At 46.9% G+C, this 21,085-nt stretch overlaps 1 protein-coding gene across 4 annotated transcripts; it reads right to left on the reverse strand.

Annotated features, from left to right (window-relative positions):
- Positions 1 to 8,057: 8,057 nt before the first annotated feature.
- VGLL2 (vestigial like family member 2) lies at positions 8,058 to 15,560 on the reverse strand (the record flags this gene model as incomplete). Of its 4 annotated transcripts, none has more annotated exons than XM_081094695.1 (4): positions 8,058 to 9,180; positions 10,458 to 10,994; positions 12,970 to 13,282; positions 15,480 to 15,560. In XM_081094695.1, 4 exons carry the CDS (start codon positions 15,558 to 15,560, stop codon positions 9,140 to 9,142), a joined length of 972 nt encoding a protein of 323 aa, XP_080950821.1. The 4 variants fall into 4 exon arrangements, with proteins under 4 accessions (XP_080950821.1, XP_080950822.1, XP_080950820.1 ...); XM_081094694.1 differs by lacking the exon at positions 8,058 to 9,180 and adding an exon at positions 9,279 to 9,322; XM_081094696.1 differs by lacking the exon at positions 10,458 to 10,994 and having other exon boundaries at positions 9,140 to 9,180.
- Positions 15,561 to 21,085: the final 5,525 nt, after the last annotated feature.

Below are 21,085 nucleotides of genomic sequence, written 5' to 3' on the forward strand. Positions count from 1 at the left end.
TACCTTGATGGATGTTACTTTCTGGCATTCTAGTTGATGGAGAAGACAAAATAAATGCAACACAAGCAAAAATATATAGACAAATATTGTATATATTACATGACAAAGGATGCTGAATGCTAATAGAAATATGAATAAAAGAACAAGGTATAGCCAAAGAGAGAATGAGGGTAGTTACTATTTTATGTTGGGTAGCCAGGGAAGACTACTCTGATAAAGAAATACTTAGGGCCTGGCCAGTGTTGCCCAATGGTTGGGCATCAACCTATGAACCAGAGGGTCACAGTTCAGTTCTCAGTCAGGGCACATGCCTGGGTTGTGGGCTTGATCCCCAGTGTGTGGCTCTGTGGGAGACAGCTGATCAGTGATTCTCTCTCATCATTGATGTTTCTGTCCCTCTCTCCCTCTCTCTTCCTCTCTCTAAAGTCAATATATATATACATATACACACATATATGAAATACTTAGGAAAAACCTCAAATAAGTAAAAGAATGGGTCATAAGAACATGTAGTAGAGGAAAATTCAAGTTCAAAATCCCTCCCTGAGGTGGGAACATGCTTGGCCCGCATAAGGAGCAGCACCAAGGCAGGAGTGAAGTGAGGGAGGGGAGAATGGTACTGGAGGTCAGATCATACAGGCTGTTGTAGGCTTAAAAGGAATTATGAACTGTGTGGCGTAAACTGGGACTATCCTAGGCAAACTGGGACATATGGTTACCTTATGAATGATATCCAACACAGTTCATAGTTTCAACCTTCAAACACTTTGTTCACTTGGCTTCTAGAATTCCACTCTCTTGATTTTCCTACTACTTTTTAAACCCCTCCGTCTTAGTTTTCTTGGCAGGTTTGTCCTCCACTTCCTAGTGTCTAAACATGGGAGTGACTCTGGCCTCAGTCCTTGAATGTCCTCTTTGTTTAAATACACCTCTGGCTGAGGTAGTCCCAGAGGTAGTCTCAGCCTCATCTAAATATTGACAACTTTTCAGCCTGAACACCTCTCCTTGATCCCTCTACAACTGCATACTCAGCTCTCTCCTTAGATCTCTAGCAATCATCTCAAAACTAACAGGTCCCAGCTGAGCCTCTGGTTGCCACCCTGCCTCTCAAAATGAATTCTTCTCCATCTCAGTGAGTAGTAACTTTATTCTTCCTGGTGCTCAGTGATGGTCTGTTCCGCAGGCCAGAGCTGATGGTAGGAGAGGCCATCCCAGATCTGGGCTTAACATCCACGGATATGAGGCAGCCCTGACAGGCCACATAGCTGCACTTGACTACTAGAAGCCAGGGGACCTCCAGCCATGTAATGATGAGGAGACAGCCAATGGGGTTGACCAAAGAGAGTTCTGCAGATGCTTAATAAAGCATGTTGTCCCTAGGATCAAAACAGATGGGCAATTTAACATCTACAATCAGCAAAAGGTATAAATGGAGGAGTAGGAGGCTGATGTGGTCACTCTAATAATAAAAATTGTGGTCCCTGCTCAGATCCTAGATCTGAGCCAATTTTCAAATTTATAGCCCATGGACTGAAGAAGTGGACAGGTCCTAGGAGAAGAACGTTAGACCATCATCACAGTATATACTGTAATGACACCCCACAGGGAACTATGGCCACTTACCCTATGACTGCACCCTGGAGAAGGAGGGAGTCCCGCGCCCAGACATTTCAGACAATTGGGCACAGGGTCTGAATTGCTTCAGGTATCCAGAGACCTGAAGCATCACCCCCTGCCTCTGGCAGAGTGGAGTTTATGGAGCCAGGTATTAAAGTAAGTCCTAGCTACAGTCTAACCTTCACTGGGTCCCCACTGATGGTTCTTCTCACCAATTCTAACCGAATACAACTTCATTATGGTTTCCCTCAGAGTGTAAGTCTGACACTACCCGAGGTCCTTTTCTTACTGCTTTAAAAAGCTCTGAGTGAAAATGTGTTTTCAGAAGTCTTTAAACAAGGAAAAACAAGTATCATGAGCTCAGTTCTCTCTCTCTCTCTCATTATCATCATCATCATCATCAAAATCTGTCTGTAGGTGCCCTTCTCTTAATTTCTGAATGTGAAGGAGAAACTGTCTGAAATAAAAAGGAGATTTCGCACTCCACAAAGCAAGGTGGGATGCTACTAATAATACAGAACTTTTAGGTAGTGCTTCCAGAGACATCAGAAAATTCTATATAGAAGCAGGTACAATGAAAGAAAAATCATATGATACTGGAGGGAAAAATATCCAATTGTTTTCTGGGATAGATTACACATTGGATAAAATGCACTGGAAGAAGAAAAAAGAAATAGGGTTGTATCTCATAAAAGTAAACACCAATGATAAATAATATTTTGTGTTTTGTTTTCCATCCCATTTCATAATAATACCATTACTGGCACAGGGCCAATAACATAGTTGCCAAAAATAAGGGCAAGGCTCTAGTAATGAGAATTGGCAGGAAAAGAAATAAGCTTGTGACATTCCCATCAATTATAATATTTTTTGAGTAAGTGTGTGTATAGAATTTTAAGCCACTTGGTTTGCTTTTCCTGAGTGAAAACTATTTTTATTTGAAATATTCTAAAGAATGTTCCAAATTATAAGGTTAATTGAATATTTTAGTGGTTGTAAATACATGTAGAGACTAAAGTATGTACTCTGAAAATAAATGTTGGTAAAATTTCTAATTGGTAACTAGATCATTAGAGTCGTGCAAATATTGATTAGGAATCAGAACATTTTAATTCCTTAATTTTGTTTGCAAAGTTTAGTTGAACTTTAACCTAAATTTCTCTTATGTTGTGATTTTATGTATTGATTCATTTATGCTGTTTTGATAGGAAATAATGATGACAGTTGAGGATAGTTTGAGCAAAATCACTGGGACCATTTTGAGACATTGGGAGATAGCAGGATGAGAGCTTATTAGGAGAGCCTAAGAAAACAATGGATCAGGAAATTTGCTGCCACTGATTTTCTAGGGGAAATACGTGAATTCCAGTAAGGCAGAGGGAGTTTAGACATCATATTTTTTAGATGAGCTTAATTTCATAAGAATACTTTGGAAACTCATAGAAATACTGCAGTTTGAAACGGCCATGACACCACATTGTGGGGAACTTTAGATTTTTTTCTTAATGAGTTAAACTTATTTTTAAGTGAAAAATTCCAAATAAAGGGCAATGTTCAAGATATATCTCTCTAAGCAATATGCTTCTCTACACATTAATTCTTCAGTAAAACAGTTTACTCCTTCCCCCTGCAAGAGAATTTGTGTCTTCTTGAAGTGAGCTTTGATTAGCAGAATCACGTCCGCTGACTCTACCAGTGGCCACTCTGCCTGGACGTGATGTTTCCGCCAGAGTGGAGGTCAAGGCTGGAAACAACTGTTCCTGAAGGCTGCCTTGCCTTTTTAGGTTATGAGGGTCTCTCTGTGTTTAGGGTAACGTGATTGACAGCTCCACTCCAGTTCCAATTAGCACCCTATAATTTATTAGCTTCTGCTTTCAGATTATGCGGTAACTTCACAAATATTTCAACCACGGAAACAGCAGCTATCAAGTGTCTCTTTCCTGATCCAGCCTCTGGGGCTGGAGTGAAATACAAGGAAAGAGCGGTACAGTTGGTCTGTCAAGTGAGAATAATCATTTGTGTCTGTGCCTGTCTGAGGGCACGGTTCTCTGATTTCTGTTTAGGCGTGTGTGTGTGTGTGTGTGTGTGTGTGTGTGTATGGGATATATTTTAGATAAATAGATTTCATTGTGCAGATACTGTGCTTGTATTATTAGAGTTCCATTTCATTTATTCATGGGAGATGGGAGAGAGCTGGTGGTGAGCAAATGTGAAATTTGCATTTGCTTAGCCCTGTTGCTTGTGTAAATATCAAAACTTCCATTACGTACAAACAGCAACTGTAATAACCATACCGCCTTTACAACATTACTACTTTTCTCCAGGTTTTAGGAATATGTAATAGATATGAATAATAATAATCTGAAAATCTTGCAAGGAAGAATGGAATATATAGAGCAAAGACTTTGACAAGTACAATCAAAATATGAATTATTTCCACACAAATTCCCAACAGACTTAAAGCAGGTTTAGAAAGGAATCATGGTTTCCAGTTTCTTCTATTTTAAGTCTTCTCAAACGTTTTCCCATTTTTCTTCCATGCTTTGACACCTAATGAATTACATTTAAAAAATGCATTTTATGGAAATGGCATTTATAAGGAAAGCAGTTTGTCTAAGTTTTCTTTCTTATGTCCTCAATCTCCGAAGTAACCAATCACTAAGTGTTTTATGAAAACGAGTTCCTGGTTTATTTTGCTAGAACATGTGTAGATGCCTACACACAGAGGCAGGGTTTGTGACTCAGTGAACTGGAGGTTAAGGTTACCTTAACAGTTGTTTCCCTCTGATGCAAAAGGGCAGAGAAAACGCAGTACTTACCCAGAAAGAGTGGTCCGAGATGCTTCCAGTCAGGGAGACCGAGCCCCAGCACCCATCACCCCGGCCTTCCCTCCCATCCAGGCCCAAATGATTCTTAAGTCATTGCTAGAATTTGCCATCCATTGGAATAGAACTTCAAAGGGGAAATGAGACAGGATGGCAACTCCTTTTAAACTAAAGGCGCAGAACAGATAGAATTCCCTGTAGTTGGGTGACTGAGTTCCCAGCCAGAGGGCAATCGGCAAAAGGATTACTTGGTGGTGGCGAGTTGTCTCTCCCCTTTTCATCACCTCTCCCTCACGGTGAGGCCACGCACAGAGGCAAAACTGGATGAGGAGGACCCAGAAAATCCCAATGGGGGTGATCAGAGGAGAATCTAATCTTTCTTTCAGGCCCCAAACAGGTGTAATATAAGGGAAAGCATCATGTTTTCTCATGTTATCCTTTCCTCACGTCTCACTTCCTTGAATATACTTCTTTTCAACTACTAGGACCTTCTCTAATCTGCATGGTTTCATGAATATTAGCAACATGGTCATGGGAATTCATATTTTGCATGACTTGGTGGGCCTAAGAATGTCAGTGAGGGTTAATTCCCCAAAGTCCTCTCTGATGTTCTTATTACACTGGATCATTGTAGTTTAAGGTCATCTTGTATTTCTGCTTTAGGAAGGTACAGCATGGAGGAAAATGCTCTGCTCCGTGTGTCCCATGTGCCTGGTCACCGGAGCCCACTCAGCAGTCTGGAGGTCTGCTCAGGACTGCCCCAAAGGCCAGTTCCAGTGAATGAGTCTCCCCACCAGCACCCTGATATTCAGGTCAGATGCAGCTCAGGAGAGAGGCTTCAGTCATCAGAATCCTGTGGCTGGGAAAGTGCTCCCAGTGGGATCTGATCAGAGATCTCGTGCGTGCTCCTGCAGGTGCAGCACAGGTAAAGAGCCTCTTTCAGCGAGGACTACTTGGAGAACGTGTGTAGCAGAGGATGCACTGCTGTGCTTTCTGCTTCCACTGCGTACTCAGTGACAACTTCTAAAAAGCAAGCTGGCACTTAATGCATTTTATTCATGCTTGTATATTGCAGTGATCCATGCCAATGGAACATGGATTAAAAAATCCACAGAGAAGTCCAAAGTTAATTTTAGCGATTACTTCAATGTCCGAACTTCAGGCTAACTCTTACACGACTTGGCTAGGTTGGGTGTGAAGAGCTTCAGAGCAGTGAAGGCTAATTAAATACTGAAGTGAATGAAGAGCAGCAGTTACTAGTAAAAGTTCTCCTTGGAGAAGAATGGAATTCTGTGTCTGACTGACTGGTTAAGGTAGTGGCATCTGATGAAGGGTCTGGGCAATGTCCTATGACAGTTCCTTGGAGACCTGGGATTCTGTAGGTTCTACTATTTGCTGCCCTGCCTCTTCCCTTCCTTAGTCATCTATTGGGGAGGAGAAATGAAGCCCACAATTGAGAAGCCAAAGACAAATCAGAGGTGGACAAGCAGTCACTGCAGTGAGTAACGGTGCAGTCTCTGTACCCGGGCTGGCTGTGTTGGCATCCTGGCTCTGCCACTGACTCGCTATATGACTGGGCAAATTATTTCTCCTCTGAGAGCCTCTGTCTTCTTGTCAGTAAAAAGGGGATCATAATAATAAATACCACATAGAACTGTTGTGAGGCTTTAATGAGTTGACCTATATATAAAGCCCTCAGACTAGTGCCTGGTATATGAAAAGCAATTAACATTAGTTATTACTATTGTTATCATATCTCATGCAGTGTAGCCACATAGTACCTTCCATCTGAGCAAAAACAGTAATAGGTCCTTGTAATGATCATAATCTACTTCGCAGCTGACCAACAAGCTAGGAAGAGAGGATGGGTAACTTTGTTAAGTCATGCTCTGAGTAAGGTTCCTTAACTGCCCCTAATTTCTGTGACTATTATCCAAGATAGATTATATTTGCCTCTCATGTTATAATGAAGGTCAAGTTTTTTTTTGTTTTTTTTTAAAATATATTTTATTGATTTTTTACAGAGAGGAAGGGAGAGGGATAGAGAGTTAGAAACATCGATGAGAGAGAAACATCGATCAGCTGCCTCCTGCGCATCTCCTACTGGGGATGTGGCCGCAACCCAGGTACATGCCCTTGACCGGAATCGAACCTGGGACCTTTCAGTCCGCAGGCCGACGCTCTATCTACTGAGCCAAACCGGTTTTGGCTGAAGGTCAAGTTTTGAACTAATATTTTTATGCTTTAACAATCTACAAAGGCAACTTGGGTATAACACAAAATATCTCTCTCAGAGACACACAAATTATTTTGGTGTCATGAGAAAACCATTAATTTCTTTTTTTTTTTTTTTTTTTTTTTTTTTTTTTAAATATATTTTATTGATTTTTTATAGAGAGGAAGGGAGAGAGATAGAGAGTTAGAAACATCGATGAGAGAGAAACATCGATCAGCTGCCTCCTGCACATCTCCCACTGGGGATATGCCCGCAACCCAGGTACATGCCCTTGACCGGAATCGAACCTGGGACCTTTCAGTCCGCAGGCCGACGCTCTATCCACCGAGCCAAACCGGTTTCGGCCATTAATTTCTTAATAATATTTTCTGCCTAGTGGTAGCTTTGGTTTCTTAGCCTAGCTTATTAAAATAAAAAAAATGACCAATATTTCAAAGACATTTTTTTAACTAATGACTCTACTGTCTTAAGAGTCTGGAATTTAAGAAGTAACAATAATTCTTTTCTGAAAAAGAATAAATGCAGCCCAACCAGTGTAGTTCAGCAGTTTAACATCAAGCCAGGAACCAGGGGGCCACCGGTTTGGTTTGATTCCCAGTCAGGGCACATGCCTGGTTGCAGGCTCAATCCCCAGCAGGGGGCATGCAGGAGGCAGCTGATCAATGACTCTCCCTCATCATTGATATTTCTTATCTCTCTATCCCTCTCCTGTCCTCTCTCTCCAAAAATTCAATAATCTATAATAATAAAAGGGTAATATGCTAATTAGACCGGATGTCTTCCAGATGTCATTCTGGACATCCAAAGCCAGCCTGGGTCCGGGTGCCTGCAGGTGGCCAGAGGAGGGAAGCATCCTAGGTCTCAGGTGCCTGCTGGCAGGGGCCGCAGGAGAGAAGCCCGGGTCCTGGGTGCCGGAGGGAAGCCAGTGCTGGCAGCCGGGGGAAAGAAGGCCTACTCTTGCATGAATTTTCATGCATCGGGTCTCTAGTGTGTATATATATAAAGGATAAATGTGTATCTGACTGAATGGTGTACGGGTGGTGCTTTCAGTACCATCTCTGTGTCTGACTTCATGAATGCTAAGAGGTAAGCCCTGGGCTGCTATGGCCACAATTGATTTTCTCACTTGTAAAAAGAGAAGGGTGATACATAACGTTTCATCTCCAAGCTTGATGAGTAGAGGGGTTATTATCAGGCTTCAGAGAACACAAACACTTTGGAAAAACAAAAAGGAATATATATATATATATATATATATATATATATATATATGATAAAGTAATTTTACTTTCTGACATGAGGTCATACTACTATATTTTATTCTACTAGAGAAACATAGGATGATTTATTTTCTTTTTATGAAAGAACACAGGGACCTTGTAGTAAACAGATACCTTTAATGTTTGTTTCTTCTTCCTCATCACCCTCAGCTTTGCCCAATGCACAGACCCCTTCCCCTGTCCCAACAATGAAGTGACCAAGTCATGACCACAGAGACCGAGAAAAATATTCGAGGTATTGGAGACTCCATGGAACATTCCTTCCCCTTGCGGTGACTCCTACTTCTTCATGGAGACAGTTGGGGTCTCTTGATGCTTTGTTTTCATCCAGGGGAGGAAGGCGGGGGACAGAATTTGTGGGAGAGAAGGCAGAGAAGGGTTTCTTCTTTCATCGTAAAATGTTCCTTGTAAAAAATACGATACACACACACACACACACACACACATATAAAATATATCCAGTGCAATTGCAATTGTTATGCCAAACACTGGGAAGTGCCACCTTGGTCGATGTATTTCTGGAGTTTTAAACAGTTGTCCTACAACAGCTGCATTTCAGTAAGACGTGGGCAGGTGGCTCCAGATGATCCACTTGCCACTCATATGCAGGCTGAGGCCTCCAATGTTCACAGTCCAAAGGAAGAAAGTGTGTCTTTGTGCCTGGAGTCAGGGCTGTAGGGGGGAGTGGGCAGGAAGGGAGCTGGAGGCTTCCGAGATGAGGAAGAACGATGGGCTTCTTTTTACTTCTCTACCACAGTCTTCAATGCAAATACAAATACATGTTAAATCTGATACTGACGTCAGTAGTGCTCTGATCACACTACGTATGAAATAATTCACATCAGCATAAAAAATATTCACACCAAAAAGTCCTTTTGTCTTTCCCTCCTTCCGAGATAACTTATGCTATCCTATCACCGAAGTGATCTCACCACAGATATTTCCAGTGATTTGCCCAGAAGTCATTAAACATAATTCATAGTCTTTGGATCTGCTCTTTTGGCAGAAGGAATTATTTTTAGATGAAATCTCTGAGGTGTGTGATTTGGTTTTCCCGACACAGGGAGAAGTTCGAAGTCTCTGCCTTTCCCCATGTCCTCATCCTTGAAGTGAGAGGCACAGATGCTGAGCCTTCTGGCTGGTCAGAAGGGAAAGGGAAGGGGGAACCCTGGGTCAGCAGGTCAGCTCAGGAGGGATGCACCACAGAGGGAATAGCGTCGAGCTGCAAACCAAGATCAGAAGCTGTTACAAACCCACTCCATTCAGCTCTGAGTGTCACCAAGTGCGCTAGGCAGAGACCTATGGGGAAGGGTGGGCTGTCTAAAACCAGTACAGATCCTTGCTTTTGTCCCGAGGCTGCAAACCTGAAAGCAGAGAGAAAATAAAAGAGAGACAGAGGGAGAAGAGAAAGAGAGAGAGGAGGAAAGCAGGAAGGGGGGGGGGGGGGTAGGGGAAGCACAAGATAGTTAAGGAAAGAGAAAGAGAAAGACAAACACCACTGTTTTACTGTGGAAGTCACAGAATTTATCTAAAGGGCATGAATGAGAGTAAAAGCAAAGCCAACAGAAATGCCAAATCTTCACCTGAGGGAAGGGGGAGTGGGCAAAACTACAAGCTAATGATTTTATTTATAACTCTTTTTTATTGATTTGTCCTAAAACTAAAGAGAGCAAAAAAGTAAAGCCTTATATGAATGTACCTTTCAAATTCAACTCTTCAAGCCAGAGACTTATTATTCTTGTTAAGTTTTATGTTTTTAAGAGATTTGCCTAATTTGGCAATTAAGTTGATATTAGTCATATATTTCTTTCCTTATAACTGTCACTCGGTGACAAGACACTCCCCCTGCCCCCTTGTGCCCCCAAGCAGCAGAGGATTTTAATCTGCACCCTGAGCAGGTCTCTAGATCAGCACTGTCCAATACAGCACATGGGAACCACAGGCGTAATTCTAAATTTTCTAACAGCCACAGTGAAAACAAGTATAAAGAAACAGGTGACACTTCGTCTTAGTGATATATTTTACGTAACCTAATATATTCAGTATGCAATGTGATGAAAATAACTCAACATGCACTCAATATAAAAATATTAGTGAGATAAATTTTACTTTTTTTTGTACAAAGTTTTGAAATCCATTGTGTATTACACACTCGAGCACATCCCAGTTCCGCCTGGCCACATTTTTAAGTGCTCAACAGATACACGTGGCTAGCGGCCACAGAATTGAACAGCGCGGAACTAGAACCTTTCCAACAAATTGTATTTTTTTAAAAAATCCTGGGTTAACATTCACCAGCTAGGTAGGTAGGGCAGGGTCCTTCTTCCCCATTCTGCCCCCAGGGTCATCTGGCTCCTGAACACAACCCCTCCCTGCAGACCTTCAGACCACCGTGTCACTGGGGTCTCCAAGGAGAACGATAGGGGGTCCCGGGCTCAGCCCAGGGCGGGGCCCGGGGCAGGAGGGGCCCGGGGGAGCCCAGCTCGCTCTCCGGCTTACCTGAGTCCACGCTGAGGCCCAGCCCCTGGGCCACGTCTCCTGCGGGGCTAGCGAAGGGGCCCCCGGGCGCGGCCCACGAGGCGCCGGTCGGCTCGCCCTTGGCCGAGAGCTCGCAGGGGGGGCTGCCCGGCGCGGGTGCCGGGGCGAGCGCGAGGCGGGCCGGGCGCCCGGAGGCTGCGGGCATGAGCAGCGGCCCGTAGCGCGGATCGAAGTGCGGCGCGTAGACCTCGTGCACCGCGGGCCGCGGGTAGGCGGGGGCCTGGGCGCCCAGGGCGCCGCCCAGCGCGTAGGGGTGGTGCGGGTGCGGGTGCGGGTGCGGGTGCGCGTGGTGCGGGTGCGCGTGGTGCCAGGGCTCCGCGGCGCCCTGGTGCAGGTGGCTGTGCAGGGCGGCCGGCGAGTAGGGGTCGGCGGCGGCGAAGGGCAGCTCCGAGTGCGCGGCGGCCAGCGGGCTGCCCAGCGGCGCGGGCACCGGCGCCTGGTACGCGCTGTTCCAGAAGGAGGCGGGGAAGCTGCGCTGGCTCATCGGGTAGGAGCCGTCTGCAGGCCGGCGAGCAGGAGAGGAGGAGAGGGGAGAAAGAGCTCGTCAACTCCGGGAAACGCGATTGCGGGCCCCCTAGGGCGGCCGGGAGAGCCGAAAGCGCAGGGCCCGCCAATGGCCGGAAAGCGGCGCCTGGGGGCGGATCGGCAGCCTACCCTTTGGGGCGGCGCCTCCCTGAGGGGGCTGCAGCCTGTGGATTCCGGGGACGGGCTCCGAAAAACCGGGGAACCCTATGGGGTGCAGGTCCGCTCCCTCGATTTTGCAGAGCCGGGGGGTGGCGGGCAGCGGAAGAGCGGAGGGACCTCCTCCCCAAGCCCCAGGTTCGGGCTCAGGGAGTGGCACCGAACTCCTCCCGAGCTGCCTCCGCGGCCTGGGGCCGACGCGGCTTCCCCACTCCAACCCGCAGCCGCTCAAGCTGAAGATTCCTCTTCCCGCTCTTGGTCCGCCGCCTGGCGATCTCACTGCCCCCTCTCGCGTTTCAGCCTCCCTTGTTCCTGAAAATGCGTCTCTGATAGACTAGAAGTCCATAGACATATTTCGAAGTCTTGCTATTATTACCCTCCTTTCTAGAAACCTTCTTTCCGATATTTTTTCCAAGAACTCGAGCAGAGCAGTAAACTAGACACACTGAAAGGGCAGCTGTCTTATTTGCACAAAGGGACGCGAAGGGAAGGGTCTTCTAAGTTTTAACAAACTTCGTGCATCCAAGTGTGGATGCCGCTCTTATAATTTATTATTAGTATTGTTATCATGATCACTGTTGATCCCTAGAGTCGGGGAGCATTTTAAGAGAACAGCATTTAGATAAAATTTGTTGCCTTCAGTTAGGAGGGAGGGAAAGAAAGACATTTAACTCAAGAGGCCTTTATTGAGCACCTCTGGGGAACGCATCTGTACACATTCTAGGGAATTTAAAGTACTTTTAAAATACATTTCAAGTAATGAACAGTCTTCCTCTTAAAGATATTTAGGCACCTGAATAATAAAAAGAATGTTCTGTATTCAAAACTAATATTTTTGGAGCTTGTCTAGGCAAGGCTTTTACAAACTTTCACTCAAGGTAAAAAAATAAATAAATAAAAAGGAGGGTAAGGGTTGTCATTTCCTCCAAAATGTAGTATTTGCTTTCCTTTTTACAACAAAGTCCTGACTTCTCAGTGTGGTACATATTAAAAACTAAGCTTAGTGAGAAAGTTTACCAAATAGTTCACTCTACCCTTGTCTGGGTAATGAGGAAGGTTGAGATTTCAGAATAAAAGGGAAATGTAGTTGACTTGTCCAAGAAATCATGGTCCCAAACTAGATAAAGCAGTGCTTTCTGGGAAGGATAGAACAATAAAGAGATGTTTTGACTCTACCTAAATACTCATTTCCTTGCTACTTTATTTGCTTATTTGAAAGATGCTTTCTGCTTCAAGAATTCCCAAGTAATTGAAACCCGAGAAAAAGGCACAGGTAGGTTTTAGGAGACATTCTTCAGCACTTTTTGCTGGCAGTGGGGCCTAGGACTTTTTATTCTGGGCAAATTTTCAGAAACTGGGTAAGGGCCCTGAAAACCTCACATTTCCACAGTGCATTTACATACATTTTCTGTTTGCTTTAGGACCATCTCCAGGGATAGTTAGGAGGGCAAGTATTATTCTAATTTTAGAGGCCAGTAAATAGAGTGACCTCAAAGAGGTTAAGAGACTTGCCCAAGGTCATAGTGCTAGGAGGCAGGGTGGAACCAACAGGCCAGCCCAGGCCTCCCAATCCCAAGGCTAGTGTTTTTCTGGGTCAATGCTCTGCTCTTCTCTGCCTCCTGCAGGAGAGATCTTCTGTCTGTGCCTATTCCTCCTTCGCTTTCCTTACCCATTTCCAAGTGCCCTCCTCACTTCTTCCCTGACACCTAGGATTCTCTCAGCTGCATCTCCTTGAGCCCCTCTAGGTGGGCCCCAGGCTGAGGGGCCTCTCTACAGGCCCTGCCATACTCACCCCGCCAGGGCCCAGAGCTCCTCGGGGCTTTGCTGCTTGTACAGCTTGGCGAGTAGCTGCTGGGCTGGCTCAGGGCCCTGCTGAAGTGTTCGTCCACCACGGAGCTGATGTCCCCCTGGAAGTAGGTGAACAGGACGCAGCGGGAGTTGATGTACTCCGCCTCTGGTGGGCGCTCTTTCTCCGGGCTGCCTTCTTCCTCCTTTATACTGGCGGGAGTCTGGCTGGAAAAAGAGGAGCTGCCGCTGCCGCTGCTGTTACTTGGGCTGGCGTTGCACTCTTGGGCCTCCTGCATTTTGGAGTAATAAGCTAGTTTCTGCTCCAGGAGAGAAAGAAGAGAGTACAGTTTCAAAAGAGATGGCCAGTTGGTTTCAGGCGACACGTGCTCCTCTGATCCCTAAGGTTTCCAGGGGGGTAACTGGCATATGCGCCCCAGCGCGGTGCTCACTGATGCGGGCTGCACAGCCTGCCCCTGAGCACGGGTGGGCTTCCCGAGAAGGAGGTTGCCCTTCCTGATCTTTCTGTCATCAGGCCGCAGGCAAAACTCTGAGGTGTCAGCTCACATAATACAAATAAATAATACAATAATCATTAAGTGATAACGCAAGAATAAACTCCGTGTTTCCCATACTCGCAACTGTAAACCTACTTTTGCTTGCCCCTGTGTATTTTTCAAAACCGGCCTCCATGAGTAAAGGGCACTCAGACCAGTCAGGGCCGGGTTGTCCCCTGCCTGAATCCAGGGCAGAAACACAAGAGGCGGGATTAAGCATCCTCATGACGGAACATGAAAACCCACTCCACACGCCCAGGCTGCAAAGGAAGCCCCGCCACCGAATGGAAGGTTTGAAACGGTTCCACTTAGGAAAGAATCATGTGGGTAAACAGGTGAATGACATCCTGACATGGGTCGTTGTCATACACGCCAGTGGATATTTGTTTGGTTGCCCATATACTTTCCATTTAAGAGTCTGTCTCAGTTTTTAAAGAGATCTTTTTTTGAGTAAAGAAAAACCAATGGGTTATGAGAATTCCCAGCCTTGCCATCTCCGGGCACATTGAGGAAATGAGTAATAAAAAGGAGCCGCGGAAAATCTTGGCGGTGAGGCTCTGTAAATCGTGACTAACTGATAGTGATTTTAAAAGATGAAGTGCAACTACTATAAACAGTTTCTTAGGAATGAGAAATGGATTGGATGTAATGTTAAAGCATTATGCAGGCAGAGATGGCCTGGCCATGCAAAAATGAACAGACATCTTCATGCAATAGATTGGTCCAGGGCCAGGGAAGAGAAAGGAACAGAGAGACAGAAAACCACCCCACCTCTCCTCTTTGCAATAGTTCCAGCCTGGGAAGGAGCTGGGTTCAGACGCTGAAGTCAAAAGAGCCATTTAGCAATATCACTACTTCTACCCCTTTCCCGCTTGGCTTACAATGAGGGGCTCTGATGAGTCCTAAAATTAACATTGAGACTAAACAATCTCCTGGCTGGGAAGTGAAAAGAGGAGGAGGAGGGAAAGAGCAAAAGCCGAATAGATGTTTTGAATTTGCGAGCAGAACTGGTGAAAGCGTGGGCTCTGTCGGACATTGGGGTGCATTTCAATTCCCCCAAAGCAGGAGTCTAGGCCCTCGCTTTCCAACCTGGTCAGGCCTCCCACCAGCCCCAGGAGGTGATCTGGGTCTTTTCCTGGACCACTGTCTCACTTTTCGCTACTTCAGCTGTGGAAACAGAAAGGACTGCTCACCAGATGCAGCCCAGAGAACAGATAAATAGGAATAATTAAAGGAAACTTGAGTTTGCAGAACCGGGGTTAAGTGGTCTTATTAACAGTGTGTTTGTTGATGGCAGGGCAGCCCAATTTGGAACGCCATCTCCTCAAAGGTCAAGTATTAGCTATGAAGTTTGCCTCTGCCCAGTCAACTGTACCCCAGTAATATCCCCCCAAACTGTGCAAAGCAAAGATGATAAAACCGATGCTTTCCCTATGGGACTCTCTGTAACGAATCCTCTGATTCTGAAATTAATGGGCTTGATCGTCTGGTCATTGAAACGGGGAAAAAAAAGTATGCCTTATATAAGTTTGCAGGGATGAGAACGAGAATCTCTGCATCTCCAACAGAAAGACGGACACAGGCTTTGGCTTTTGTTGGGACCAAAGCTTGGTTTTCGTGGGCAAGCTTTGCTCCCATCTCCCTGCACCCGCGCTGGGCTCAGACGAATCTGGAGTCCAGCAGACACTGAGAAAGCAATCCAGCGGGCGCCATCCTCCTCGAGTATTCCCGGCAAACGCGGGACACGCATGAGCGGGGCTCAGTCGCCTTCCGAGAAAGCAAACGGAAGGGTGAGCTCAATCTACCGGTGGCAGCGCGGGCCATCCCGGCTTCCGGGCGGCGCCTGCCGCTGGTCCCACGCCCGGACGCGAGCGGAGGCGCCCTGGACCTCGGGGTTCGGGCCTCGGGGTCTGCAGACGCCCCGGCGCCCCCGAGGTCGCGGCCCCTCGCGGGCACGTACCTGGTGGTAGGGGGTGTAGGCGGTGGCGAAGTAAGGCTGGTGAGGACCGTAGACTTGGTACATAACATCCAGACAGCTCATGGCTCTCCGCAGCGGAGCCGGCTTAGAGGGTTACCATCCACTCGGGGTCGGCGGGGCGCAGGGATGCTGCCTGGGCGGCCCTGGGACCCCGGCTCCGGTGGCATCGGCGAAGGAGCGGGGGCAGTGCGCTCCGCGGCTCGGGCTCCCGCTCGCACGCTCCGCCGGCGCCCCTGCAGCTGCAGCCCGGACCGCGCTCGCCCCGGGACAGAAGCGCCCGGGCTCCGGCTCGTGGGCATTTAAACCCCACGCCGTCAAGCGGGCGTGCTGACGCCACTCGGAGGCCACGGAGGGGAGGGGAGGATGGAGGGCGGGGACCGGGGGGCCAATGGAGAGTGGAGGACGGGGACCCGAGGAGATGCGGGTGTGTTTCCCCGGGCGCAGCCTGGGTACTGAGCCCCGAGGCTTCGTGCCTGGAGGCGTCGGGATGCCGGCCGGGCGAAAGCCGGAGAGACGGGGGCCGGAGGGAGGTGGGGAGGAGGGAAGGAGGGTTCTTACATCTGAAAGGAGAACGGAAGCTGACGCGAGGTGGGAAAAGGCTCGGGGGAGAGCGCCGGCCGCGCTCCGGGGAGTAGAGTGGGCGTGCGTCCGGGGGTCCGCGGCGGGCAGAGGCGCCCTGGGCTCGGGGTGAAGTCCAGCCGCGCTCCCTAGGAATTCCCTGGGAGACCCGGTCCTCGCCGGCTGGACGTCTAAGGCGTCCGGGCCCTGCTCCCGGGCGGGGGAAGGCGCTCTGCGGGGCGCGGCAGCGGCTGGAGCCTGGATCCGCGGTCTGGCTCCACTTCCTCGCACCTCTTCCGACCCGATGCACCGCCGCCGGCTCCCCCGGCTCTACCCCGCTCCCGGGGCGGGTCCCTCCGGCCCCTCCGGCGGCCGGTCCCGCCCCTTTCTCTTTGATGTGCTCCACCCGAACCCGCTAGGTTCGCGTGGCTCTCGCCCCGCCTCTGGCTGCTGCGGTGCGAGTTGCTTTCGAGGAGTCCCGGAGGCCCTACCCAGCCCCCCGGCCGCCGCGCGCGGCTCCCGGGGGCGTCCGGGGAGGTTTCGGTAACTCTGAGACAAGAAGGCGTCAGCTGCCAGGAGTTACCCTAGGACGTGCACGGAGGTCAGAGAGGGCTTTCGCTGCTGCCTCTTCAGCCCTTTAGACAGAAGCTGCGATTTTCTGTCTCACTTGAGAGGTGAAGGGGTGTGCACAACCCTGAGACACGCATCGCCATTCTCTCTCCTGCCCCGACCGAGAGTATTCCTGGCTCCCACCTGCTCCCTGCGACGCTAGGTGCTCCCCGTCCTCCCCAAGCACCGCTCACACCCTCTCCCGGGAGGGGCTGTCACGAGTTCAGGAGTAAACTGAGCAAGGCTCTCTGATGCTGTCAGGTGGCGACGGGCGGGACGGTGGTGGGCCAGACTGGGGGTGGGGGGTAGGGGTGGGGGTGGGGGGACGGGGCGAGGGGCAGAGTTGGGCAGCCTTGAGAGCCCAGACCCCGGGAAGAGGCAGAATGGATGACCGATGCAAGCGAACTCCGCTTATTCTCCAATTTAAACGCAACAAAAAGTCTGGCCTCGGTTCCCAGGCTGTAAAACTGCGAACAAATGCACACTCATAGAGATGTATTGTTTCTAAAATATGATTATTTTTTAAGTAAATGGTTTTGGGGTGGAATTTTCGGTTCTGCCCGAATTATAAATGGGCAATGGCTCCATGTCTCCAATTCCATTTCTAGATGGTGAGCCCGCCTGGGCGCTGGGAGAGTTTCTTTGATGAACTGTAATGTATCTGTTTGAAAGAAAATTAAAATAAAAAAATAAAGGCACCCCTTAATCGGGTTTTACTGAGCCTCTTCCCTCAGAAGCGAGGCTGAGCTCTGCTAGTTTCTGGAGCCTCTCGCTCTCGACGTGGCACACCCATTTGTGTGTGTGTGTGTGTGTGTGTGTGTGTGTGTTTTGGGGGGGGGGTTCCTGCTCCCCGCCCCGCGCAGGCCTGGGCCAGGTCTCAGGTGCTGCCGGACCCCAGGTGCCCACGCGGCCGCGCCCAGCACAGGTCATGGCGAGTAGGTGCGGCCCCGCGGGGGCCACGGTCAGTTCCTGGACAGAGGGGCTCCCCCTGGCTTCCTCCTGTAGGGACGTCTCCTGGCGCCACAGCCCGGGCTCCGTGGCAGGCGACCCGCAACACTTAGCGGGTGGAGAAAGCCGCAGGAGGGGAGGCCGGATTGCACGCCTCGCCATCGGATGCTGGGCTGTCGTCCTCGCCGTCCAGTAGCCACCTCCTGTCCCTTACGCCCCCTCACTTTGACATTTTTGTTTACCTTTGGCCATGCGACTAGAGAAGAACTCCGACTTTCCCACAAATTCGGGAGACAGTAAGGACAAGGACGACGGGAGCAGCGATGTCCCACATCTGGAAAGAAGGAAGGGAAGAGACTGTGACCCCAGCTGCCTAAGGCTGCTTTCTCTTCCCATTTCTCAACCTCTCCTATTTGAAACAGTTTTCCCAGCCTGGCCAAAGCCCAGGAAGGGCATTTACTGTCCGCACAGGAGGTAAGAGGAGCACAGGGAATCGGGTGGGCGTCCACCTTGAACCCAGGCAGGAAAGCCCTGTGCTCTCCCCAAACTCCAAGTGAAGGGAGCAAATCAGCAGTCCGCAGTTTTAAAACATGCCCGCGCCTGGAGCACACTCAGCCCTTTCTGCAGCTCTGAGATGCTGTCATTCACAGGAGGGCGGCCCTTCTCCCTTTGATGAGATCCCCTCTCGTTTCTACGCTGAAGTGGAAAATAAAACAACTCAATTCAAACCTCCTCCAGCGGTTCAAAACACCAGGACACCCACACTTCACAGAAGTCAGGTTTTCGTTCAGACCCTTGCGATCAAGGAAACAGCTGGAGGGGGGGGGGTCTCTCTCTGCCGCTCACCCAGTTATTTTAGAAGAGACGAAGAGGCTGCAAACCAAACAGTTACCTTTCCTGAAACTTGGGTCTAGTGGACAAATGTACCAACACCCGCAGAAAGATGAACCGATTGCATCTAATCGAATTTCCTTTTAACTTCCTAACTGGGCAGAGACAAGATCAAAACTTCCTCTAGAAATGAATTCAGTTTATGAAGCTTCATAGCAATTTATTGAGCTGCCAGGAAGGAGTTTGCCATATGAAAATTAAGTCAATGCCACCAAAATTTCCTTTTAGTACTCTAGTTCTAGTGTGCAATTCGAAGAATAGCTGGAACTGTGAAAATCAGAGTTACTTTTATTTTCAAAGTTCACACATGAAGTTAAATGACTTTGGAATGAATACATTACCACCTGCATGTTCCTGTCTACCTTGCCATCTTATTCTGAAAACTGCAAAGAAGCAGTTTAGGAAAGACGTGTGGATAGAACTCATTTGGAGAACTGACCTGCAGCCAGCCCAGGCCCTCCCGTGCCCACGGTTTATGTAGATCATGGAGGGTTGGCATTTTGTGCCACCTTGTTCTGCCAAGCGAATGGGATGAACACAATCACAATCTCATGGACGCTTATATGCCTAAGCCCGTTTTGCCTGCTTTACAGAGCAGAGATGTGTTTGGAATTTGAAGAGTGGCTGACAAGATTTTGTGGATTCAAACTATTAATAGTATTAGTTGAAAATAGGTCTGCAAAAGCCAGCTTTTTTAGGCATGGAGTATCACTTAGCAATGATACTCTAGTAATTAATGGAGAGGCTGGATGGTGATTTTAGTTAAAGAAATAAAAAAGAGAAATTTCTGTACTCTGAAACCTTACTAAAACGCTAAGCAGAGGGACTCCAGTTTGACTTAGTGAAAAACCAAGGAAAAGAAAGTTCAATTATTTTCATACAAACTTAGAGTAGTTCTTAACAGTGTTTTCAAGTAAAAATCCTCCATGGTCTGGCCTGGTGAATAGTTGAGACTGCTTTGTAATTATTGACATATGTTTGATTATTATAAGAATGTTAAACTTTTCCTCCTTTATATTTTAAAGATATTTTATGTCAAGTATGTCATCTTCAGCATAGGTGAAATAATCACAACTTTCTGAATTTAATTTTCTCTTGAATTCATGCTGACATTAATGGCCAGTTCTAAGAATGGAAATGTATTTAATACCATATTTATCTTTCAGAAATGCTATTTTTAATGAGTCTTTACAAAATGCATAGTATAAAGACATTACTATACAAATTAATTCATATGACCCAAACTTTTAGAAATGATAACAAGTGCTGAAATAAAAATTTGGAATAGATGTGTGTAAAATATTTTGGTTTGTTAGATTTTTACAAGGGAGGAAAAGTTAGAAATTTACAATCTCTGATATTTACTTGGACACAAAGAGTTAAGTCAAAAGGCATGTATCAATTATTTTTTAATGGGAAGAAGTTGTTTTTCATCTTTACTTGGCTAGAAAATGCACTTTACTTGCCTTAAATTTCTGACAATAGTGAAAAAAAATTTTTTTTGAGACACAATCTGGTCATGCCAGCCTTGAAATTAGCATATGTATGAAAAGCCTTTTGAAAGATAAATAGAGGAATCTGCAGGTTCAGAACTTGGAAGTGGACTGGAGGATTTAAACTGTTGACTTAGATATTTGACAGTATTGTTGTTGATCCATTCCCAAAGTTTTGTTTATAAATGCCATTTCAGCAGGATGCTAAAGGGATTAGAAGGAGGCCACAGCAATCACAGAAGGTGAAGATATCCATCTGAGGGTGACGTCCTGTCATGTGCTTCAAGAGTTCTTGAAACAGCTTCTTAGAAACTCTCAGAGGAAGTTCCTCTCGGCATGTGCGGAGGAATTTTTAGCACTGACTGGTAGACTGGTATTGTCTGTCTTTCATTTCTTCGGTAATTGTGACTGACTTTAAGCACATTTCATGATGACATAAATAAATTTGATTATGCGTTAAGTGAAAACATGTAGTCTGAGGTTCCATGGTGCATCGGAACACAGCCTAGCAGACCCCAAAGCTGAACACACTTTTAATTTTGTTCTTAACTTTACACAATAAATACTGTGCATCATATTTTAAGGGGAAATCCAGTTGTTAACGATGAAATTTAAACTTCATTGGCTATTTTTTTATGATAGGCATGAATCAATCAATTGTAAAATAATCCAACCTGTGACATTATCTGAAAAAATTTAAAAAGCTTAAAATTTTGAAATGTAAAATTACAAAAACAGCATATCATTTTTTATGCCTTATGCACAATATTGCCACACAGAGAGTGCAGGTGGGTAGTTGGTATTTCTCTAACTAACCATGTAAAAAATCATACTGAAAAAAATCCAGGTCTCAAAGTGGCTTTCACCAAGGAAACTTCTTTCCATATTAGTAAATTAATGCTTATACTTCTAAGCACAGCTAATTCTTTAAAAAAAAATTTTTTTTATTGATTTCAGAGAGGAAGGGAAAGGGAGACAGTGATAGAAACATCAATGATGAGAGAGACTCAGTGATCGGCTGCCTTCTGCATGCCCCCGCACTGGGAATTGAGCCTGCAATCTGGGCATGTGCCCTCGACCAGAATGGAA

The sequence above is a fragment of the Myotis nattereri genome, assembly GCF_964212035.1.
Source record: "Myotis nattereri genome assembly, chromosome: 6".
In the NCBI taxonomy this organism is placed as follows: Eukaryota; Metazoa; Chordata; class Mammalia; order Chiroptera; family Vespertilionidae; genus Myotis; species Myotis nattereri.